At 39.1% G+C, this 26,083-nt stretch overlaps 1 protein-coding gene across 3 annotated transcripts in view; it reads left to right on the plus strand.

Moving 5' to 3' along the window:
- Positions 1 to 703: 703 nt before the first annotated feature.
- The window catches only part of LOC133662293 (solute carrier family 2, facilitated glucose transporter member 4-like), a 39,018-nt gene continuing 13,638 nt past the window's right edge, over positions 704 to 26,083 (plus strand). Inside the window, exons 1-6 of one of the 3 annotated variants that reach the window (XM_062066178.1) lie at positions 704 to 793; positions 8,384 to 8,479; positions 18,287 to 18,447; positions 21,703 to 21,827; positions 22,964 to 23,079; positions 25,482 to 25,644. In XM_062066178.1, coding sequence (XP_061922162.1) covers positions 761 to 793; positions 8,384 to 8,479; positions 18,287 to 18,447; positions 21,703 to 21,827; positions 22,964 to 23,079; positions 25,482 to 25,644 — 694 coding nt within the window. In that variant the 5' untranslated portion in view covers positions 704 to 760. Of the gene's footprint in view, positions 794 to 8,383; positions 8,480 to 18,286; positions 18,448 to 21,702; positions 21,828 to 22,963; positions 23,080 to 25,481; positions 25,992 to 26,083 lie in introns of those variants that run through there. The other 2 variants (XM_062066177.1, XM_062066176.1) reach the window with 2 other exon arrangements.

The following is a 26,083-nucleotide window of genomic DNA, read 5'->3' on the forward strand; positions in this document are numbered from 1 at the left end:
CAAAAATGCTTGTCAAAATTGTCTACATGACAGGAGGGTTCTGCTGTTTTTTAGGACCTGCTGCAAGAATGCCCGTCAAAGATCCTAACAGGAACACTCTGCTGTTTTGAAGGACCTATTGCAAAAAAACACTGGTAGACAGAGGATCACTGACCGTCATGTTTGCAGTAGGACTTTAAAAACAACAGAATTCTGTCACATATAGGATCTTTGAAATATTGTCTGGAAATACATAAGTACTGTGGCTCCCAAAGGGTGGCAGTGTTGTCCAAGTTGAAGAACTGTGAAGTCCTATGGTGTAATTGACCTCAAATATAGGCACCACCTGTTACCCAGCAGACGAGGGCTCTGTTGAGTGCAATGGGAGACTCAGGGGAGACCACTATGGGCCGTGGAAAGGGGGCCATTTGGCATGCCCTCTCAAAATAGAAACAATGGCACGTGGTTTGTTAAGGTCAAGAAAATATTCCGGGACTGCTCGTTGTCCTCTGTTGCGGGACGTCAAGATCAGTGATCATGATATGTCTGCCCACCGCTAACTCCGCCCCACACTCTGCCTCACATTCTGTTGGATCGTGGTTGGTGTCTACTACTCAGCTGGACAGATCTTCAAAATAAGATATACACTCTGAAGGACTTTCTTCTTCTTCCGCAGTTTTTGTGGGGGGGGTTTGACACAGAGGTTTCGGAGTAGTTGGGGGGTGGGGGGCGTTCTCACGTGTCTCCACTTGTGTCACCAAGCGGGTGGGCTGCCAAAGTCATGCCGGCCGGGTTTCAGCAACTGGGAGGAGAGGTCAGTGCATTTGTTGTTAATTTTTTATTCAATAAGTAGATCTGTGGATAAAGTGCCTAAGACAGTTGCAAAAAAACTTGTTTATGTGGTTTGACCTTGAGTGTTGGGTTTGGCAAGGTACTGCTTCACCCTTCTAAGCTGGCGCCTACATTAACTGTTTTTATTTGCAAAAATACCACTCAAAGATCCTCTGTATGACAGGGGTGCTCTGCAAAAACGCACTTTGCTGTTTTTACTGCAAAAATCCATCAGGACCACTTTTTTTAAAAGAAAGACTTATATTTCAAAAATCCTTAGTATGACAGGAACAAGAAAAATGTGTCTCACAGATATTTTATTTGACAGGACCCCTGTGCGGTTTTTACTGCACAAAATATGACGGGAGCACTATGCTGTTTTTGAGAACATACTGCAAAAATAGTAGTCAATGATTCTCTATGTGACAGTAGCGTTTTGCTATTTTAAAAGGACCTACCGCAAAAACGCTCTTCAAAGATCCTTTGTATGATTTTAACAGCATGCAGTTTTTAAGGACTTTGTGCAAAAACACCAGTCAAAGATCCTCTGTAGGACATCGTTCGCAGTAATACTGTTACACAATAATGGGGTTATCATGTCTGTGTTCTCCAAAGTAGGAACCTTTGTGTTGTACACGTGATACGCCTCCATCCATCCATTTTCTACCACTTGTCCTTCTCAGGGTTGCGGTTGACGGGGGCCAAAGTGCAGGTATTAACGTTAGTTTTAATCCTGTAGGAACAACCATGTGACTGCAAATTGTTCGTTTCTTTGAATGGAACCGCTTTCGTGTATGTGCACGCACTTCGGGCGTTTGTGTACGTGTGGAATGATAGCCGTAACGTATATGGCTGGACAATTCATAGAATTTGGATCTAGATTTTGGCTTCTCTCAATCATAAAAGTATTATAATTGATAAAAACTATTAATGTGTCACGCAAAGTGCATGCAAATTTCTGCGCTTGTAACGGTGAAACGGATGAATGGATGAATGAATGGATGAAAAAAAAGACCACGTCTACTAAAAGGTTTGGATGTCATCTTGCGGAACCTACTTTTTATTTGACTCAGCGCCAATATGCCTAATCGGTAATCACTCAACGACAACAAAAAGCAGAGCCTTATGAGTTCTATTTTAACGTAATGGCGGACAGAAATGGCCAATAAAATGGAATCCGCTGTTACACATAGAATTTCATGGAAATTGACATAAATGTGAGTGAAATGTTGTCCTTGCGGCGAGGAGGAACATTTGTTTGGGAAAATAATGTGTCTTGTAGCGCTCATTCATCCCTGAAACAGTAAACAGCTCCGTCCTGAACTAAACTGTTAAGACGGCCTGTCATGATCCGTGGTCGGATCATTTTTTGTTTAGTTATGTTCAGTTAGTTTTGGACTTCCTTAGTTGTTTTGTGCACTTCAGGGGTTTGTTTTGGTTACCATGGGTACGAATTGGTTTCACCTGCCTCTGATTAATGTTCGGCACATGAAAAATGTTATCAGGACATTTTTTCAAAAGTTAGATTTTGTCAACCTCAGTCACCTCCGCCCCCAGTGAATCTGACTCCGCCCCTAAGACTCTAGCTTCGCCCACGTCAAAGACTTTTTCCCTCTGTCCTCCCACACAATCTCAGGGGGGGGAGACATTTTGGACAATTTAAAGGGGAGGATTCTACCCCCCTCCTGACCTCCCGCCACCCACCCTTAAAGACTGTTCCAGAGCGCATCTGGTATCCGCCCCTTGAGGGGGGGGGCTGGGGCCGGGAGCTGTGCTGGTGGGGTGGCTCAGCTGCGCCCAGCCAGGCAGCAACCTCCAGCCCGGCCGCCACCACCAGTCTTTCGGCCTGCCAAGCCGCAACCTCCGGGCCGTCCACTACCACCAGTCCATCGGCATGCCAAGGCGCAACCCCCAGCTAGGCCACCAAGATCATGGCTAACCTCAGCCCGGGTGGGCCTGCAGACGCCACCATCATCTCCGGTGGGCCTGCAGATGCCACCATCATCTCCGGTGGGCCTGCAGACGGCATCCTCCTCAGTTCCAGTTCCTGCTCCTCGGTTGGCTCAAGCTCCTGTTCCTGCACCTCAGCTGACACCTGTTCCTGCACCTCGGCTGACACGCCAAGCTTCGCCTCCTGTACCTGCACCACGCCAAGCTTCGCCTGCCAAACCCATGCCTGACTCGTCTGCTGCTGCTACCACGCCTGACTCGTCTGCTGCTGCTACCATGCCTGACTCGTCTGCTGCCTCGTCCACGCCTGAATCGTCTGCTGCTGCGTCCACGCCTGACTCGTCTGCTGCTGCGTCCACACCTGACTCGTCTGCGGCTGCGTCCACGCCTGACTCGTCTGCGGCTGCGTCCACGCCTGACTCGTCTGCTGCTGCGTCCACGCCTGACTCGTCTGCCGCTGTGTCCACGCCTGACTCGTCTGCTGCTGCGTCCACGCCTGACTCGTCGTCTGCTTCCAAGCCTGCCACGACGACGACGCCGACGCGCCCACCTCCCCGTCGACCACGGATGTGGCCGCTCCCTGGTCGTCCGCCTCGCCAAATGCGCCCACCTCCCCGTCGGCCACGGATGTGGCCATTCCCGGGTTGCCCGCCTCGCCTGCTGCAGCGGCGTTCCACTCGCCACCGCCACTTGACTTGTCCTCGGTGGATTCGGGGACACTTGGCCTGGCCAAGCGCCAAGTCCTCCCTCCGCCCTCCCGTGACTTTTGACCCTGCTTGTGTTTTGTTTTTGTTTTTTGGACATCTAGAATCTGTCCTTAAGGGGGGACTCTGTCATGTTCCGTGGTCGGATCATGTTTTGTTTAGTTATGTTCTGTTAGTTTTGGACTTCCTTAATTGTTTTGTGCCCTTCAGGGGTTTGTTTTGGTTACCATGGGTACGAATTGGTTTTACCTGCCTCTGATTAGTGTTCGGCACGTTCACCTGCTGTTGAGCATTAATCAGAGAGCTATTTATGCACTTCGCTCGCCACACTCGGTCTGGTTTCCTTGTTTGCGGTAAGCAATTGTTACGTTGGTTTATTTCATGTTCTCGATTCCTGTGCTAAGCTGTTGCCTTAGCTTCCCGTGCGTTCGGCACGCTTTTCTTTTGTTTGTTTCTGTCTGTTTGGTACGGTGTATTATTTATTATTAATAAATCATATCCTACCTTCACGTTTTCGTCCGGAGTGTCCGTGTTGCATTGGAGGAACGATCCCGCATAAAGATGCGACCCCCACGTGACACGGCCACTTGAAACATCAACTTAGCTACGAAGCTAAAGCTAGCAAAAACAATCCATACGCCCACAACACATCTCGTCTGCTTGTATTGTTGTGAACGAGATGTGTATTTCTGGTCTTGCCATCCTCGTCCGTACAGATGGGTGACACGGCAGTGCGACCGGATCAAAAGACCTGTCGGAGACGCTTTACTGAAGCAAAGGTTGCTTTATTCAGGTAATATTTATGTAGCGCTTTTCTCTAGTGACTCAAAGCGCTTTTACATAGTGAAACCCAATACCTCAGTTACATTTAAACCAATGTGGGTGGCACTGGGAGGAGGTGGGTAAAGTGTCTTGCCCAAGGACACAACAGTAGTGACTAGGATGGCGGAAGCGGGGATCGAACCTGGAACCCTCAAGTTGCTGGCACGGCCACTCTACCAACCGAGCTATACCGCCCCGAGCGAGTGTCATTATACAGGTCTGCAGCCCTGGAGGAGGTCAAATCCAAAAAAATGAGGCACTCCTCCCTTGGGGAAGCCAAACCATCAGTTTTATATTCCTCCTTCCTGTCTCTGCGTGTGTGCTAAGTCAGGAGAGCAGATCCTGACCATAAAAGGAGATGTTCGTGTGTAAGTGTCTGGAAAACAATTGCTTTAAGTCATAACTTAAATGTTGGCATTGAACTAGACAGGTAGTCTATTCTCAAGGATATGAATATCACTTTTGCATTCCGAAGCACCAATTAGAGCCTCTTTTCCTGCGAGAAGTGATCCAATCCACCTGCAAATATCAAACTAAGGGGCCTTATCTATTTATGTGCTCAAACTGAAATACCACTATTTAAAACTTGGTGGTTTGCTTTCTCCAAGGTGAATATAAACATTCACCATATGGAAAACATAATATGAGTTAATTAATTAACTTCAAACGTCATCATCGATGTAAGATCAATGTACAAACAGAACAGCTGTTTTTTTTAAACCGCTTCAAGTCATCTCCTCACTCCTTACAACCGCACACATCCACCCTACACAATACCAGCGCTATGCAGAACAGCCGATCTCACTGCGCTAACAAAATAAAGGTTTTAATTAAAGCACTTATTGATACATTTACAAAATTATTATGCTTTGACCTAAAATACTGCTCAATATTGTCCAAATTGCACCAATATATGTGAGGATGTTTGCATTTAAAGGGGCTGTTTGCAACATTTACACAGATGCCTGGAAGGTACTAACTTTCCAATGTATTTTACAGTATATTCCGTCCTCTTACGGCAGGGGTCCCCAAACTACGGCCCGCGGGCCGGATCCGGCCCCCCAGCATCCAAAATCCGGCCTACAGGAAGTCCCAAGTTAAAAAAAAAAAAAAAAAAGTTATTTTTTTAATTTTTTTAATTTTTTAAAATCTTTCCTTTCTAATCCATTTTCTACCGCTTGTTACTCTTAGTGTTTCCTAGTCGCTCAGGCAAATCATATTGTCTAAAAATGAATTTTCCCAACGACAACGTGACATTGTTAAATGTTGATGAACATCAATGTTAATTGATGTTAAATGACAAAAAGGATTATAAAGACAATGTATATATGTATGTATATATATGTATATATATATATATATGTATATATGTATATATATTATATATGTATATATATTATATATTATATATGTGTATATATATATATATATGTATATATATATATATATATATATATATATATATATATATATATATATATATATATATATATATATGTATATATATATATATGTATATATATATATGTATATATATATATATATATATATATATATATATATATATATATATATATATACATATATATATATATATATATATACATATATATATATATATACATATATATATATATACATATATATATATATATATATATATATATATATATATATATATATATATATATATATATATATATATATATATATATATATATATATATATATATATATATATATATATATATATATACATATATATATATATATATACATATATATATATATATATATACACACACACACACAGCCTGGCCCCCGGCCAAATTTTTTTAACCCAGTGCGGCCCCCGAGTCAAAAAGTTTGGGGACCCCTGTCTTACGGCTTCTAGGACGTAATGACGTAATAACGTACGTACTTAATTAGCTTTGGGTGATGTTAGCTAATGATAGCGATTCGGATAGCTAGCGTTAGCTGTCATTTAATGTATATTCTATCATAACAACAATGTGACTGCAAATTGTTCGTTGCTTCTCCTGGACTGTTTTTGTACATGTGCACATGCTCTCTGAGCGTACGTTTTTGCGAGACCGGACTAATCATTTCACTCAAGCCGGTAAAAAATTGCTATTACATAAACTTTGTACATGTGAAAAATATAGACAATTGTCAAAAAAATGTGTTCTTCACACCACTAGTGGTAACATAAGCTAGTCAATGGTGTTTTTTGTTATATGTTTTTACTTTAAAAATGTTACTGTGAGTAAATTGAAAACCCTTTAATTAAAGAACATTAAATTACATTATATTTATGACACAAAAAGCACACACTCTATTGGCTTTCATATTGCTGTTGTTATTTCAATTTATTTTTGTTACTATTGTTATTATTTTACTTGTTCATTATTAATTTAAATGCGGTTGTTCTTTTAAGGCAGGGGTGTCAAACGAACAGGTTTTATCCGGCCCGCGTGATGAGTTTGCCAAGTATTGAAAGGAGCTGCTTTTTTTTTTAACAAAAGAAACTGCTGTTTTAAGTGTGTCCACTGAATGTCACAATAGCAATTCTGTTTGGCAAGCAAACGTTTTATACCGGGTCCAAGGAAGAGGTATACAGTAAAGGGTGATTGTGGCTCCTCCTACTCGACACACATGAAATTTAAAACCTGCCATTTTATGTCTTTTGCTTCGAACACATCGTCATTGGGCACCCTCGTGGCCCCAAAATGTCTCTGTCAAACACGAGAAAAGTGAACTTAACTTTTGAATAGTTTTTACCTCCGCTTTTTACAGTTTCTTGAGTTAGCTCTGGATTGATACGTGGACATGACAAAGGAGGTATTTGATAACTAGAAGAGTTTACAAGTTGTGTTTTTTGTTCAATCCCAGAAAAACTGACTTAAAGTTTAATCCTGGTTTTGTAGATACACTGAGACAAAGTCTAAGCTCATTGTGTTTTTGAAACTGCACCAATTTCCTCAGAATTTTCAACAAACTTGAAGTGTTTTGTCCAGAGGATTATTTGTGATTTGTATGTTTTCATAATATGCTTGTTCTATTTTTGGCCAAAGTAAAACAAAGAAAACAACCTAGATTTGTCTTTATTTTTAAGTTATGATTTTACCATTCCGGGCCACTTGGTGATACATTTTCCTCCATGCGGCCCCTGAGCTAAAATGAGTTTGACACCCCTGGTTTAAGGTATATAATATATAAAGTTGCGTTTTGGTGGTACAATAAATACTGGTGTTTTCAAAAGAATTAATAATCGTGTTATTAATTGTGATTTCAATATCAATCAAAAAAAATTGTGCTTATTATTTTTGCCCGCCCTATATGGATGCTAGACAATTCCCTCAGGCCGACGAGATTTTTTTATGCAATATAGTAATTGTGGCAAACGTAGAAATTAAAAAAAGTGTTCTGTTAAACTACTAATGGTAACATAAGCTAGCCCTCGGCGGTGTTGTTTTCATTTGAAAAATGTCATTTGGAGCAATTCTTTCCCACAGAAATAACTACGGTAAGTAAAAGTAAAAAAGTATGTTGCATTGAAGCTACTCTGACAAGTACAATTTATCCAAAAAGTGACTGAATTAAATGTAGCATGTTAGCTACTAAGCTAACACACCACATTTCTTTGTAAGTTACGGTAAAGGTGTTGTAAGGTTAGCAATAGCAATAAATTAGATTACCTGTAACTTAATATAATAGCGGTATTAGTAAAGCTAACTTTATCGTTAACGTTATTAACACTGCACATCACTCAACAGAAAAGCATCAAATATTTAAAGGTTTTTCAGAAAAGCAAAAAACTAATTACCTTCCTTGGCAACTACTTACATGTATTGGGTAATTATTTTGTTATCAATTTAATTTGTTTTTTGGGAGACTATAGTAAAAATAACTAATACCTTATTTAATTACCTACAGTGTCTGTGACACTAAGTAATTAAGTATCATTATCATTATAAGTATCACATCACGCCAAAACTGGAAGTGTAAAGTCAAGTACTTGACTTTCCTAAAGAAAAGGGTGTCTTTAATGAATATTCATTCACTATTTAACCATATTAATCATGTGTGCATTGCAGACGGTGACTGGAACCCTCGCCCTGTCAGTCTTCACTGCTGTACTGGGATCACTGGAGTTTGGCTACAACATTGGCGTCATTAACGCGCCCCAAAAGGTAGCACTAACTTTCGAAAATACAAGAAAAAATAACGCAAAAAAAAAACAACCAAAAACTTTTTGCAGTAAAGTTGTAACACGGTTGCTTGGTTGATGCTAACGTTATATAAATGAGCAGTACAAGTAACAACTCTTTCAGGTATCAGAAAAATAGTATAGAAAAGTGTCAATTTCTCAATATCCTAGATTTTATAGCATATCCACGGCAGTGTTGATTCTTAGCAGTGGTACTTCAGGAAACACCTTCTCTCTCATGCAAAGAAACATCTTGCTGATGCAATCTATGTGTGTTTTACTCTTGCAACCCCCAAATGTTCTAAACCAGACCTGGGAAAATTAAGGCCGGGGGTTATGATTTTCAATCTGGCCCGCCGGACATCCATCCATCCATCTTCTTCCGCTTATCCGAGGTCGGGTCGCGGGGGCAGCAGCCTAAACAGGGAAGCCCAGACTTCCCTCTCCCCAGCCACTTCGTCCAGCTCTTCCCGGGGGATCCCGAGGCATTCCCAGGCCAGCTGGGAGATATAGTCTTCCCAACGTGTCCTGGGTCTTGCCCTAAACACCTCCCTAGGGAGGCGTTCGGGTGGCATCCTGACCAGATGCCCGAACCACCTCATCTGGCTCCTCTCGATGTGGAGGAGCAGCGGCTTTACTTTGAGCTCCCCCCAGATGGCAGAGTTTCTCACCCTATCTCTAAGGGAGAGCCCCGCCACCCGGCGGAGGAAACTCATTTCGGCAGCTTGTACCCGTGATCTTGTCCTTTCGGTCATAACCCAAAGCTCATGACCATAGGTGAGGATGGGAACGTAGATCGACCGTTAAATTGAGAGCTTTGCCTTCCGGCTCAGCTCCTTCTTCACCACAACGGATCGATACAGCGTCCGCATTACTGAAGACGCCGCACTGTTCCACCTGTCGATCTCACGATCCACTCCTCCCTCACTCGAGGAGTTCAAGACTCCTCCACTTGGGGCAGGGTCTCCTCCGCAACCCGGACATGGCACTCCACCCTTTTCCGGGCGAGAACCATGGACTCGGACTTGGAGGTGCTGATTCTCATCCCAGTTGCTTCACACTCAGCTGCGAACCGTTCCAGTGAGAGATGAAGATCCTGGCCAGATGAAGCCATCAGGACCACATCATCTGCAAAAAGCAGAGACCTAATCCTGGAGCCACCAAACCGGATCCCCTCAACGCCTTGACTGCGCCTAGAAATTCTGTCCATAAAAGTTATGAACATAATCGGTGACAAAGGGCAGCCTTTGCGGAGTCCAACCCTCACTGGAAACGTGTCCGATTTACTGCCGGCAATGCGGACCAAGCTCTGACACTGATCATACAGGGAGCGAACCGCCACAATCAGACAGTCCGATACCCCATACTCTCTGAGCACTCCCCACAGGACTTCCCGAGGGACACGGTCGAATGCCTTCTCCAAGTCCACAAAGCACATGTAGACTGGTTGGGCAAACTCCCATGCACCCTCAAGGACCCTGCCGAGAGTATAGAGCTGGTCCACAGTTCCATGACCAGGACGAAAACCACACTGTTCCTCCTGAACCCGAGGTTCGACTATCCGGCATAGCTTCCTCTCCAGTACACCTGAATAGACCTTACCGGGAAGGCTGAGGAGTGTGATCTCACGATAGTTAAAACACACCCTCCGGTTCCCCTTTTTAAAGAGAGGAATTCAGAGGTACTGCCCCCGATGTCCACGCGATGCTGTGGACATCGCTCAACCAAGACAGCCCCACAGCATCCAGAGCCTTAAGGAACTTCGGGCGGGTCTCATCCACCCCCGGGGCCTTGCCACCGAGGAGCTTTTTAAATACCTCAACAACCTAAGCCCCAGAAATAGGAGAGCCCACCACAGATTCCCCAGGCACTGCTTCCTCACAGGAAGACGTGTTGGTGGGATTGAGGAGGTCTTCAAAGTATTCCCTCCACCGATCCACAACATCCGCAGTCGAGGTCAGCAGAACACCATCCTCACCATACACGGTGTTGATAGTGCACTGCCCGCCGGACATTCCCAAATAATTTTTTTCGATCTTTAAGATCGAAACTGTAGCTGCCATTATAATGTGCAGTGATGTTTTCAAATGACCGTAAGTCTTGAACTATACAAAGTATTTCAATGGTTAGAATCTGCGCTTTTGCATGCACTATGGTAATCTAAGTAACAGCAGCTCAGACAAGGCACCAAGCAGTGTTTTGTATTGTAGTTTCTTCAAAATAGCCACCCTTTGCTGATTACTGCTTTGCACACTCTTGGCATTCTCTCGATGAGCTTCAAGCACACCTGTGAAGTGAAAACCATTTTAAGTGACTACCTCTTGAAGCATACCTTTTTTTGTTGAGTACATAACTCCACGTGTTCATTCATAGTTTTGATGCCTTCAGTGACAATCCACAATGTAAATAGTCATGAAAATAAAGAAAACACATTGAATGAGAAGGTGTGTCCAAGATTTTGGTCTGTACTGTACATCAATCAATCAATGTTTACTTATATAGCCCTAAATCACGAGTGTCTCAAAGGGCTGCACAAGCCACAACGACATCCTCGACTCAGATCCCACATCAGGGCAAGGAAAAACTCAACACAATGGGACAATGAGAAACCTTGGAGAGGTTTCTCATTGTCCCCCCCACCCCCCGGGCGACCGGTGCAATGGACGTCGAGTGGATCTACCATAATAGTGAGAGTCCAGTCCATAGTGAGGCCAGCAGGAGACCATCCCGAGCGGAGACAGGTCAGCAGCGCAGAGATGTCCCCAACCGATGCACAGACGAGCGGTTCACCCCGGGTCCCGACTTTGGACTGCCAGCGCTTCATCCGTGGCCACCGAACCTGTGCCCCCCCCCTCCACGAAGGAGAGGGGGGCAGAGCAGAAAAGAAAGAGCAGATCAACTGGTCTAAAAGAGGGGTCTATTTAAAGGCTAGAGTATACAAATGAGTTTTAAGATGTGACTTAAATGCTTCTACTTAGGTAGCATCTCTAACTGTTACCGGGAGGGCATTCCAAAGTACTGGAGCCCGAATAGAAAACGCTCCATAGCCCGCAGACTTTTTTTGGGCTCTGGGAATCACTAATAAGCCGGAGTTCTTTGAACGCAGATTTCTTGCCGGGACAAATGGTACAATACAATCAGCAAGATAGGATGGAGCTAGACCGTGTAGTATTTTTTACATAAGTAGTAAAACCTTAAAGTCACATCTTAAGTGCACAGGAAGCCAGTGCAGGTGAGCCAGTATAGGCGTAATATGATCAAACTTTTTTGTTCTTGTCAAAAGCCAAGTAGCCGCATTTTGTACCAACTGTAATCTTTTAATGCTAGACATGGGGAGACCCGAAAATAATATGTTACAGTAATCGAGACGAGACGTAACGAACACATGAATAATGATCTCAGCATTGCTAGTGGACAAAATTGAACAAATTTTAGCGATACTACGGTGATGAAGGTCGTTTTAGTAACACTCTTGATGTGTGACTCAAACGAGAGAGTTGGGTCGAAGATAATACCCAGATTCTTTACCGAGTTGCCTTGTGTAATGGTTTGGTTGTCAAATGTTAAGGTGGTATTATTAAATAGGTGTCGGTCTAGTGGTTCTAAAACTAGTTGTAAGTTTTAAAATAAGTTGAAAAACTTATTCGGGTGTTACCATTTAGTGGTCAATTGTACGGAATATGTACTTCACTGTGCAACCTACTAATAAAAGTCTCAACCAATCAATCAATCAATCAATCAATCGGTGTCTAGCAGGACCGATAGTCAGCATTTCCGTTTTCTTAGCGTTGTGTTGCAAAAAGTTAGCGAACATCCATTGTTTAATTTAATTAAGGCACGCCTCCAGCTGACTACAATCCAGCGTGTTGGTCAGCTTTAGGGGCATGTAGAGTTGGGTGTCATCAGCATAACAGTGAAAGCTAACACCGTATTTACGTATGATGTCACCTAGCGGCAGCAAGTAGATGCTGAAGAGTGCAGGGCCAAGAACCGAACCCTGGGGAACTCCACACATTACCTTAACATAGTCCGAGGTCACATTGTTATGGGAGACGCACTGCATCCTGTCAGTAAGATAGGAGTTAAACCAAGACAAGGCTAAGTCTGACATACCAATAAGTGTTTTGATACGCTCTAATAAAATATTAAGATCGACGTATCGAAAGCAGCGCTAAGATCAAGAAGCAGCAACATAGATGACGCATCAGCATCCATCGTTAGCAATAGATCATTAGTCATTTTTGCGAAGGCTGTCTCCATAGAGTGAGTTGCCCTGAAACCGGATTGAAAGGGTTCACAGAGATTGTTAGACGCTAAGTGTTAATTTAGCTGCTGTGCAACAATTTTTTTGAGGATTTTCGAAATAAACGGAAGGTGGGACACCGGCCGGTAGTTTACCATGAGGTCAGGATCGAGGTTAGGTCTTTTGAGCAGAGGATGAATAACCGCTTTTTTGAATGCTAGGGGAACAGTGCCAGAAGAAAGTGATAAGTTTATAATATTTAGCACTGATGGACCTAATATTACAAAAAGCTCCTTGATAAGTTTCCCAGGAAGTGGGTCAAGTAAACATGTTGTTTGTTTTATTCCATTTACACACCGTAGCAATTCCTCCAATGTTATTTCATCAAAAAGAGAGTGCTAATAGAACCCAGTTGTATCTGGGATGCGTTGTCTTTAATCTCCTTTCTAATGAGTTAAATTTTCTTATTAAAGAAATTCATAAAGTCATCTGCCGAGTGGGTGCAGCTACTGGGAGGAATCCCTTGTTGGGTTAGTGATGCTGACTGAACAATTATTTAGGATCGTTTTTGTTGAGGCGGATGAGATTTGAGTAGTATTTAGCTTTAGCTAAGGTAAGCATGCGTTTATAAATTATTAAACTATCACTCCATGCTTGATGGAAAACCTCAAGTTTAGCCGCGTGCCACTTGCGTTCCAGCTTTCTACATGATAATTTAAGAACTCTAGTTTCTTCTGTAAACCATGGGGTACGCCTTTTAGGGGCATTTTAGCTTTAGCGGTGCTATACTATCAATGGTTTCGCGCAGGGCGTCGTTAAAGTTGTTAGTGAGGTTATCAATAGAGCCCACATAATTTGGGAATGGTGCCATTACCGAAGGCAGCAGGCCAGCAAGAGTCATCGTTGTGGCAGCATTAATGTTGCGGCTGCTAAAGCAGTTATTATTATTATTAGCTTGTTGACAATGAGTCATAATTTTTTGTTTTATAAAAGTAGTGATCGGACATTACTTTAGTATGCGGGAGTATCATAACTTTGGAGGTGGTGACACCCCTGACAAGCACTAGATCTATCGTATTAACATTGCGATGCGTGGGTTCATTTATTATTTGTGTAAGACCACAGCTATCAATTATAGTCTGGAGCGCCACGCACGGAGGGTCCGATGGGGTATTCATATGGATATTAAAATCCCCCATTATAATTATATTGTCGGCGTGTGTCACTTGATCAGCGACGAACTCTGAGAATTCACTGATAAAGCCCATGCAACACATACTCTGTGTTGTCAGCTACTGATGTTTGATCTACTAATATCAGCTATCAGTTAATATATATTCTATCATCACATGACTGCAAATTGTTTCTTGCTCATTTTAAAGACTAAAATGTTCGTCTTAGTTATCGCCGACTCAACAGTGTTGATTTTGACAGCAGTTTTTAGGTTTGACTAGAATACCTTTTAGTTTTAATCATATTTTAGTCATCTAAATTGATTTAGTTTTAGTCGACTAAATTACTCAACATTGTAGTCAATTTTGTCAACTAAAATATAAAGTAAAAATAATAACGCATCTCTGAAGTAGTCTTGAAACTACTTCTATCAAGGTTGTTGCGGAACATCCAAAAAACTGAATTTACAACAAGACTTATTTCAGTCAGGGGGAAATAGGGGTTTGACGATAACTAAAACTAGAACTGCTGTCCCATAGAACTTGGGACTGCTGTTGCGTATGAACGACAGTCTGAATGCCAACATAATTATTTGGGTCGACGAGCAGAGTTTTTTATTAATATCTGTGTTGGCCCTGCCATGAGGCCCAGAAAGGAACAAGTGGTAGGAAAATGGATGGATGGATAATTAGTAATTGTGAAAAATGTAGACATTTAAAAAAGGAGTAAAAAGGTTCACTTGATGTTGTTGAGTTCTATGAGTTGTACCATCCCACCTAAGGTCGTGGGATGGCGGTGTCCCCCAACCTGTAGCCTTTATTAGCAGCAGCCGGACCGAGACACGTTGTTGGAGTTGGAACCAGAGAGAGAGACACGTACAGAAAGAGGGAAGAGCAGAGACACGCCGGACTGGAAAGTCCTAAATATATTGCTGGAAAGCAAGCCATGTGTGTTTATGTCAATAAAAGACTTGATTCAACCTGTCTACCGGGAACCCACCACGTGCAGAGACGTTCACAAGGTATTTATTAATAAACGAACAAAAAGCTAGAGTAACGGGGAAGTGCTCTGACCGGACAGACTATGACAAAAACAAAACAAAATGCAAAACACTTACAGGAAATGTGGAGCAGACGGCGCCCACAAAGTACGAGTTTAGTTGTGTTTAGCATCAAAAGGATCGTCTATGGTCACCAGAGAATCGGTAACAATGTCCCAACAACGAAGGTAGAAAAAAAAGAATCAACTTTAATAGTCTTAATTGCAAACAGCAAACAGGTGAGGGGAAATGCTCCGGGACAGAAGTGAAGCAGCTAGGGAAAAAACACCAACCAAACCGGAAAAGCCACCAAGATAAAAGCACAGGACAGGAACTAACACAAAACGCAACATAAAAGCATGGCCTGGTGTAACCAAATGGTAACACACTGTAAGTGTACTTGTATAGCGTTTTGCGCTAAAAAATGTAACTTTGAGGAAGTTGCAAACGGGTCCTTTAACATTTAGCTTACCTCAATCGTCCTTAAGCTCATGACGGTCAAGATTCATAAATAAAAAAAGTCGACATAAAACAATGTCTACTACAGAGGACACACAATAATAAGCTGGTTCTCAGGATGATACATTTATTTATTATAATAATGAACAGATTTATAGGTTAGTATATAAAATATACAAAATGTATACTAATATATATAGAAACGGAATAAAATTGTATTGCAATTTAAATTTTTCTGGTAAGAACATGTTACGTTCAATTCATGCTTGGACGGGATGCAGAGAAGAGGCGTTGTTGGAGTCAACTTCAATCTTTTAATGACAGCGGTGAAATATTCCCCAAAAGACATTTCCAAAGGCATATTCAGAACGCCAGCCAGGGGGCGATGAAGAGGGAGCGAGAAAGGGAAAATGTACAGTCTGTGATGGACTAATGTTTACAGGTGGTCCTTGTTTTACGGCGTTCCTTGTTACGACGCGTCGTAGTCATGTGTGCATTAACATCAATGATTTATCAAAAAAATTGTACGTGTCCAAAAAGAAAGAAGAAGAGAGTCGTATGTAGTCACATGGCTATTTGAAAGAATGTTATACTATGAAACTACAAACTATAAATAAGCAGTGGTCTCATTATTAAGACTTCCTCCTCTCAATAAACGTGTCTCTCACGCCATCGCAACACTCCTTCCAGCCATACGGATAAAAGTAAGGTTTTTTAGTACCTTTTCATTTAGTTCTTGTTATTAAATGGACTGTTTGCAACCATTACGCCGACACCAAGAGGGCGGCAACTTTCCTATGTGTTTTATGTTCCGCCCTGACGTAACTACGCCGGTACGTAACACGTGTTCACACGTTAGCTTTGTGTGCTGTCAGCTAATGATAGCGATTTGGTTAGCTAACGTACGTTGTCATTGAATGTATGTTCTTTCGTAACAACAAGACTACAAACTGTGTGGAAAAGACAATGGCAGAAAAAACATGATTTAATAGAATGAGCAGTTGTGACAAATACAAACCCCAAAACCAGTGAAGTTGGCACGTTGTGTAAATCGTAAATAAAAACGGAATACAATGATTTACAAATCCTTTTCAACCTACATTCAATTGAATAGACTGCAAATACAAGATACTTAACATTCGAACTATTATTATTTTTTGGAAATATTAGCTCATTTGGAATTTGATGCGTGCAACGTGTTTCAAAAAAGCTGGCACAGGTGGCAAAAAAGACCGAGAAAGTTGAGGAATGTTCATCAAACACTTTTCTGGAAAATCCCACAGGTGAACAGGCTAATTGTGAACAGGTGGGTGCCATGATTGAGTATAAAAGCAGCTTCCGTGAAATGCTCAGTCTTTCACAAACAAGGATGGGGTGAGAGTCACCACGTTGTGAACAAATGCGTGGGCAAATTGTCGAACACTTCAGAAAACCACTGTCAGTAACTACAGTTTGTCGCTACATCTGTAAGTGCAGGTTAAAACTCTACTATGCAAAGCCAAAGCCATTCATCAACCACACCCAGAAACGCCGCTGGCTTCGCTGGGCCCGAGATCATCTAATATGGACTGATGCAAAGTGGAAAAGTGTTCTGTGGTCTGACGAGTCCACATTTCAAATTGTTTTTGGAAACTGTGGACGTCGTGTCCTCTCCGGACTAAAGAGGAAAGGAACCATCCGGATTGTTATAGGTGCAAAGTTCAAAAGCCAGCATCTGTGATGGTATGGGTAACTTACACATCTGTGAAAACCCCATTCATGCTGAAAGGTACATACAGGTTTTGGAGCAACATATGTTGCCATCCAAGTAACGTCTTTTTCATGGACGCCCCTGCTTATTTCAGCAAGACAAAGCCAGGCCACATTCTGCCACATTCTGCACGTGTTACAACAGCGTGGTTTCGTAGTAAAAAAGTGCAGGTACTAACTGGCTTGCCTGTAATCCAGACCTGTCTCCCATTGAAAATGTGTGGTGCAATATGAAGCGTAAAATACGACAACGGAGACCCCGGACTGTTGAACAACTTAAACTGTACATCAGCAAGAATGAGAAATAATTCCAACTGAAAAGCTTCAAAAATTGGTCTCCTCAGTTCCCAAACGTTTACTGAGTGTTGTTAAAAGGAAAGGCCGTGTAACACAGTGGTAAAAATGCCCCTGTGCCAATTTTTTTGCAATGTGTTGCTGCCATTAAATTCTAAGTTAATGATTATTTGCAAAAAAAAAAAGTAGTTTCTCAGTTCGAACATTAAATATCTAGTCTTTGCAGTCTATTCAATTGAATATAAGTTGAAAAGGATTTGTAAATCATTGTTTTCTGTCTTTATTTACGAATTACAAAACACGCCAACTTCACTGGTTTTGGGTTTTGTATGTCCTATCGTAACAACAAGACTACTAATTGAAGTTGTGTGTAAGTAAAAGACAATGGCAGAAAAAACATGATTTAATAGAATTAGCAGCTGTGACAAATAGAAAAAACAATATTTTCTGTTATGCTAGCCTGTGGTGTTATTTATATATCGTATTATCGATATCTTTTTAGATATTATATTTATTGGTGTATAATTCCTTCATGAACCACATGTATAATGTAATATTATCTAATTGAGTAAATACATGTTGAAAAATCCAGAAGTGTTATATTTTTAGTTTTAACAAATATAATTACCACTACAAAAAATAGTCTAATAGAATGCCAATCACATTTTTTTTTAAGTCAGGGGACTTTTTCTGGGACGTCTCACCTTGACCCTCATGTGAGCGTCAGCTGATGCTAAAACAAAAATAGAGGCTGACATATTTGCACATGAAACACACGCAACCTTTACAGTTGACATCTATTTGTTTGACATGTGTCTTTGTGTTGTGTTCAGATTATTGAAAAGGACTACAACACAACGTGGTTGCATCGCTATGGACAGCCGATCCCAACTGGGACACTTACGTCCTTGTGGTCTTTGTCTGTGGCCATCTTCTCCATCGGGGGCGTGTTGTCCTCCTCCTGTGTCGGTTTTGTTTCGGAGTGGTTGGGAAGGTAAGGGTGTGTTACTTCCAAGAAAAACTAACAAAAATGACAGCAGCAAAAAAATAAAATAAATAAAGAACCAGGGGCGTCACCAGCTTTTAAGGACAGGGGGGGCATAGCCCCCAGGAGATGCACAGGATACGAGCGAACGTAGCGCACGAGCACAAAACTTCACAAACGGCTAACAAAGACTTAGAAATTATTCATTGTTATTATTATTATTTCAGTCAGTTTATTTTTAATCTTTGTTCAGTACAACAACAAACATGGGTTTGCACAGTGACATTTTGTTTACAGCATCAACAAGAAACAATTACTTGCATGATCCTTCAAGATACACTGAAACACAATGAAAGTCATGGCATTAGCCTCTATGTTATTAATTCACAACATAGAGGCTAATGCCACCACTTTAGCTCACAATACAATAATTGTTTGTTCCCAAATATTTTGAAGTTACACAGATTACATTTTGGGCACATATGTGACTAAAATGGTTGTAAATTCAAGCCCTGGAAATATTACTTAATTACTTGAATAAAAGTAATATCTGGATCGGAATAATTTGGCTTATATATAATATATTTATATATATATATATATATATATATATATATATTATGGCAAGCCGTTAAGGAAATTAAATATAAATATATATGGAAGTCTGAATAGAAATGAGAAAGGTTTATATATACTGTAAATAAGAAAGACTTAGAGTCCGTCTGCTGATCTGAAAAAGAGCCAAAGCTGTCAAAGAGCTGATGGACCATCTTCAAAGTGCAATGCTGAAACAAATAATGCAAACAATAAAATGTAACTTCCAGGGCTTGAGATTAACGTAGTCCCGTCGTCCCGGGGACGGTAAAAAAAAATGCACGGGACGAAATGAAATGCTCGATGGATTTTAACCATTTTTTTAATTTTTATTTTTATGTATTTATTCATTTTACATTTTATATTAAATGTCTTGGTTTTTCCTCCCTCTGAAAATCCTATGAAATGTTTAACAAGCCATCCTATAATAATACAACAGCTATTAATGTAACAATACAATAAAACAAATATATTTAATGATGTTTTATTCATTATTTTAACAATAGGCCAATGTATATTACTTTATATAGATTCTACAAGAAACACAAAACTTAAAAACAAAATTATTTACAATTGCAGATACAAGGTTTCGTGCAGCTTCACTCATTGTAAAGGAAGACGGAAGTCCACGCAGGAGAAAAATGACTACAAAGATGGTGTCTAGGTTTTTCTTATCTATATATATACATATTAAGTCTTTCATACATACATACATACATACGTATATATATATATATACATACACATATACATATACATACATATATATATATATATATATATATATATATATATATATATATATATATATATATATATATATATATATATATATATATATATATATATATATATATACATACACATATATATATATATATATATATATATATATATATATATATATATATATATATATATATATATATATATATATATATATATATATATATATATATACGAAAGACTTAAAGGTATACTAGAGGATGTTGTGGATCATGTTGACTATTGGTCCTCCTATTAGTCAATCATTCTGGTGATGTTACGTAAGGACATATATATATATATATATATATATGTATGTAACATATATATATATATATCAAATAAAACAAATGGCTTATCGATAAGCCATTTTTTATTTATTTATTTATTACAACGGCAAAATAGGCCTAACAACGCCAATGGTTGTAATTCTGTAGCACTTTGAGATTTGGAATCAAATGTAAAGTAGATTACAAATACAATCTATTAATTTAAAAAAATTATATATATATATATATATATATATATATATATATATATATATATATATATATATATATACATATATATATATATATATATATATATATATATATATATATATATATAGGACCAATAGTCAACATGATCCACCCAGAAATAAATAAAACAAATGGCTTATCGATAAGCCGTTTAAAAAAAATTTGTTTTAATATTTATTTATATGTATCATTATTCTCCTACTCACCTTTCCAGTAGAGGCCTTTCTCCTCTCACTTTCTGTGCTCCTCCGCCCTGACTCCTACAGGTCAATAGGGGTTGTGTAGTGATTATTATTATTATCTACTGATGATAGTCATACGTGAATGAGCTCCTGTTCTCCTCCATATGTAAAGTGAGAAACACAGCTGATGCTCCAGAAGGAAGTGAAGTGAAGTGAAGTGAATTACATTTATATAGCGCTTTTTCTCAAGTGACTCAAAGCGCTTTACATAGTGAAACCCAATATCTAAGTTACATTCAAACCAAGGAAGTAACCTCAAAGATAGCAAATGGTAAAAAAGAGTGCACATTAACTTTATAAATAACCAGGACCTTCATGATGCATTTCAGGCTAACTAGCTAACTAAGTAGCAGCATTGTTTTAGAGCGGGAATGTAACTTTTTGTCAAACACAGACCTGGTGTAAAGTGGAGCTAATACATTTTACTACAAGCAGTGATGAATACTTACTTTCTTGAAAAAGTTTCTTATGTCCATTTTGCAACCGTTCACGTTCTTGTTCTGCAGTGCTGTGTGCTAATGTGCTTCGTACACCTGAAGGACCACAAGCAAGGTCGCAGAGAAAATGCGGACTGGATTTTGAGTGATGTGGGCATTTTCTATATGAACAAGTCCAAGGACCGCAAGCAAGGTCGCAGAGAAAATGTGGACTGGATTTTGAGTGATGTGGGCATTTTCTATATGAATAAGTCCAAGGACCGCAAGCAAGGTCGCAGAGAAAATGCGGACTGGATTTTGAGTGATGTGGGCATTTTCTATATGAACAAGTGGAATGGATTGGATACCGACGCACTAAAGGGGCTCTCTACCTTATGCTATGTAGTGAGGGGAAACTGAGTGAATAATGACAGGTTATATGATTATTTATTTAAACTCATATTGGGGCCACTTTATAATGAATATGTCGGCATGTATTTGAAAAAAATAAAAAAAATAAAAAAATAGATTTTTAAAAAAAAATTTTTTAACACCAAATTATTTAGCCCCCTAAAATAGGCCTAACAACGCCAATGCCTTTCACACTTACAGTACGAGGCACAGAACTGTGGCAGACTTTTCTAAGATGTATATCAAGTTTTTTAGACGTGTTTCTTTTAGTACAAAACAGTCCTTTGTGACGTAGTAGATGCATTCTTTCCCCAGGAGGAAGGCCATGCTCATCAACAACCTGTTTGCATTCATCGGTGGGAGCCTGATGGGAATGTCTAAACTGTGCCGCTCCTTCGAAATGATGATCCTCGGGCGCTTCATCATTGGCTCCTACTGTGGTAATACCCATTTATTTGTGTTTTGCACTTTTTCTTGTCTGTTTTTGCCGATGTTCTTATATCGTTTTGCTGTTGTTTTATTGTTTCTGATTATTTTATTGTGTGTCTTATAGATTTTTGTGTGTTGCATGACATTTTTTTTGTGTGTTTTTTACAGTTTTTCTTGGAGTTTTGCTCTTTGTATTGTTTTTACTACTCTTGTCTAACAAAGCTAGTATTTTCAGTTTTTGCTGCTTTTATGTTTTGCTGTTATTGGTTTGTCTGTTTTTAATACACTTTTTGCTGCATGTTGTGTTTTTCTTATGTTTTTGCTGTTTTGTGTGTTTTTGCTGTATTTATTGCATTTGTTGTGCTTATTGCTAAATGTTTTTGCTGCTTTTATTTTTTGTTGTTATTGGTTTGTCTGCTATTATTACACTTTTTGCTGCATGTTCTGTTTTTAGGTTTTTTTAATGTTTTGTGTGTTTTTACTGTATTTATTACATTTTGTGTGCTTATTTCTAATTGCTTTTACTGCTTTTATTATGTTTTGCTGTTATTGATTTGTCTGCTTTTATTACCCTTTTGCTGCATGTTTTTGTATGTTTTTTTGCTGTTTTGTTTGTTTTTTGCTACTTTTATTATGTTTTGCTGTTATAGGTTTGTCTGCTTTTATTAAATGTTTTGCTGCATGTTGTTTTTATGTTTTTGCTGTCTTGTGTGTTGTTTTTTGCTGTATTTATTGCATTTTTTGTGCTTATTTCTATTTGCTTTTGCTCCTTTTACTTTGCTGTTATTGGTTTCTCTGCTTTCATTTCATTTTTTTCTGCAAGTTTTTCTGCATTTTTGTATGCTTTTTTCTAATAGTTTTTGCTGCTTTTATGTTTTGCGGTTATTGGTTCGTCTGCTTTTATTACATTTTGCTGCATGTTATGTTTTTATGTTTTTGCTGTTTTGTGTGTGTTTTGGCTGTATTTATTGCATTTTTTGCGCTTATTTGTAAATGTTTTTGCTGCATTTATTATGTTTTACTGTTATTTGTTTGTCTGCTTGTATTACACTTTTTGCTGCATGTTGTGGTTTTCTTATGTTTTTTGCTGTTTTGTTTTGCTGCGTTTAATTGCACATTTGTGCTTCTAATGGACTCTAAATTGCAGGTTTGGCATCGGGCTTGACCCCCATGTACGTGGGTGAAATTGCACCAACCAGCTTGCGGGGAGCACTGGGGACGCTGCACCAACTGGCCATCGTTATTGGGATTCTCATTGCACAGGTAAACTCCATATACAGTGGAGTACAAGTGTCTCGAGCACTATGGGGCCCGGGCTTTTCCAGAAGTTTTACATTTTATTTTTATTTTATTTTATGTTATTTTATGACAAACACAAAACAAACTGCTGAAACCCAGCAAAACACTCACAGGAAATGTGGAGCAGACTCCGTCCACATAGCAGAAGCGTAACATGGAAAAAGATTGTCTGTAGTCACCAGTGAACAGATAACAATGTCCAGACAACCAAAGTCAACTAAATAGCCTTAATCACGAACAGAAAACAGGTGAGGGGAAACGTGCTTGAAGGCATGTGTAAAGCAGTTATGAAAAAACACCAACACAACAGGAAGTGCCACCAAAATAAGAGCGCAGGACGGGAACAAGCACTAAACACAGAAGAACACTCACAAAACGCAAGTTAGTGGAACCAGCCGTGACAAAAGAGCAACTAATATTAGCCTCTCTTGTGGTTTGCAGTTTATTCTCTCATCACACACAGACAACGAAACAGGTGAAAGCCTCCCTCGTGACGGTGCTGCAAGTTCAATCCAAATCTACAAAACTTGAAAGAAAAAAAATACTCATATTTATTTTACAAAAAAGTGGTTATTTTAATTTAAATCACTGATTTAAAATTAATTTAAGCACCCACTTATTTATGTTTCCATGTCTAAAAGAATCATGGGAAGAGTATAAATGAAAGAAGGGTAAAGGAATAATAAAGGATTACAGACATAACAGAAACCAAACTAGAAATTGATGTGTCTTATTTCCTCCTAATGGGACATGTTACTCTAAGAATCTCTTCTTTACATTTCATAGTGACTATAGTCGTGTTTTAAATAGTTTGTTGGATTTGTTGATGTTTATTGTATGCAGAGCTATAAAACTGAAACATGTTCAAGTAATTTGGAACAAAATGTTATTTCTGATTTCTTTTCTACGGAGCCCCTAAAGGGACATGGGAATTTTTTTTTTTTAGACATGTATCTCGTGGCCACGAGAAACTTTCTCGTGGCCACGAGAAACTTTTTATTAAAAAAAAATATATATATATATATATATATATATTATTTTTTTTTATTTATTTATTTTTTTTTATAAAAAGTTTCTCGTGGCGAGAAACTTTCTCGTGCGCACCAGAAACTCATACATACATACATACATACATACATACATACATACATACATACATACATATATATATATATATATATATATATATATATATATATATATATATATATATATATATATATATATATATATATATATATATATATATATATATATATATATATATATATATACATACATACACATATATATATATATATTATATATACACATATAAATTATGTGGGTAGATATTTGTTCTAAAAAGGGTATTTCAACAAGTAAACAGTACAGTAGGTAGTTGATGTTGATATATGTAATGCACATAAGGGTATTCTAGTCAGATGCGCGTGTGTAAATATGCGATGTGTAAATATCAAAATATTACGTACGTCGTATCAGGCAATATTACATTTAATGACAATTTTACATAAATGAATACATCCAAACACGTTGTACATATTTATTATTTGCAGGAAGAAATAACAGTTACAATTGTGTGTGTATCTTCCAAGCAAGAAAGAAGTTTGATCACATCAACATCGGACTAACTGACACACTCCGCTTCGCTGCAGGTCCGCAAGCCACGCCCACCCCCCACAGCCACAGAAGAGGAAAACTGTCCTTTCCCGGGCATGATAAAGTCTTAAATAATGTCAAACACGTAGCGTTACAATAACCAGGAAGATAAAGTGTTTGTCTCACACCTACTAATCAAGCATTCACATTTTGCCACAACACACATGGGGGAAAGTCCTAATTGGAAATACAGCCATATTAACTCCTAAACTGCCATTTTAACACACACCAAACCATCAGCACGCATCCAATGCTTTCTCGTGGCCTCGAGAAACTTTCTCGTGGCCACGAGAAACTTTTTATAAAAAAACAAATAAATAAATAAATAAATAAATAATTTTTTTTATTTTTATTTTTATTTTTTTAATAAAAAGTTTCTCGTGGCCACTAGATACTTTCTCGTGGCCACGAGATACATGTCTAAAAAAAAAAAAATTCCCATGTCCCTTTAGGGGCTCCGTACTTTTCATATAAATAAACATTGTACTTTACAATAGCCTAATTATATGAGATAAAAATGTTTCCCTTAGGTTAAAATTGTTAAATCTTTAAAAGAAAAAATAAATTTTCTTCAAAAAAGTGCCTTTTTTTGTAACCACAAAATTCAAAAAGAAGTTAAGCCTGTTACTCGGCATTCAATGGTAAGCGTTGCTTGTGTAGCTCATTTCAACATTTTTAATGACAATGAAAAACATTTTCTGACCTAGGTTTTGGGCCTGGAGTCGCTACTCGGCAGTGAGGACTTATGGCCTCTCCTGTTGGGGCTGACGGTGGTCCCGACCGTCTTCCAGATGGGGCTCTTGCCTTTCTGCCCCGAGAGCCCTCGCTTTCTCTACATAGTACGCTGCCAGGAACACCATGCGAAGAGTGGTCAGTGGGAATTGTTGTTGTTGTTTTGTCTCAGAACGTCCTGGAATTATTATACATTCCCTGGTAGTTTCTACAATTCAGGCAAGAATAAGACACCAGAGGAGGGTAGATAAATGCTGTATGTTTTCTAAATCCATTTGTTTTATTTAAATATCACATGTATTATATTTTATTTCTATATTATTTCACATTAAAAGGAAAGATTATTGTAATATACAAAACCCAAAACCAGTGAAGTTGGCACGTTGTGTAATTCGTAAATAAAAACAGAATACAATGATTTGCAAATCCTTTTCAACTTATATTCAATTCAGCATTAATTGTGCCTTCACAGATGTGTAATTTACCCATGCCTTGGGCACTAATACACCCCCATACCATCACAGATGCTGACTTTTTAACTTTGCGCCAGTTTTTTTCCTCATTGGTCCGGAGGACA

This window comes from Entelurus aequoreus, linkage group LG12 (genome assembly GCF_033978785.1).
Source record: "Entelurus aequoreus isolate RoL-2023_Sb linkage group LG12, RoL_Eaeq_v1.1, whole genome shotgun sequence".
NCBI lineage: Eukaryota > Metazoa > Chordata > Actinopteri > Syngnathiformes > Syngnathidae > Entelurus > Entelurus aequoreus.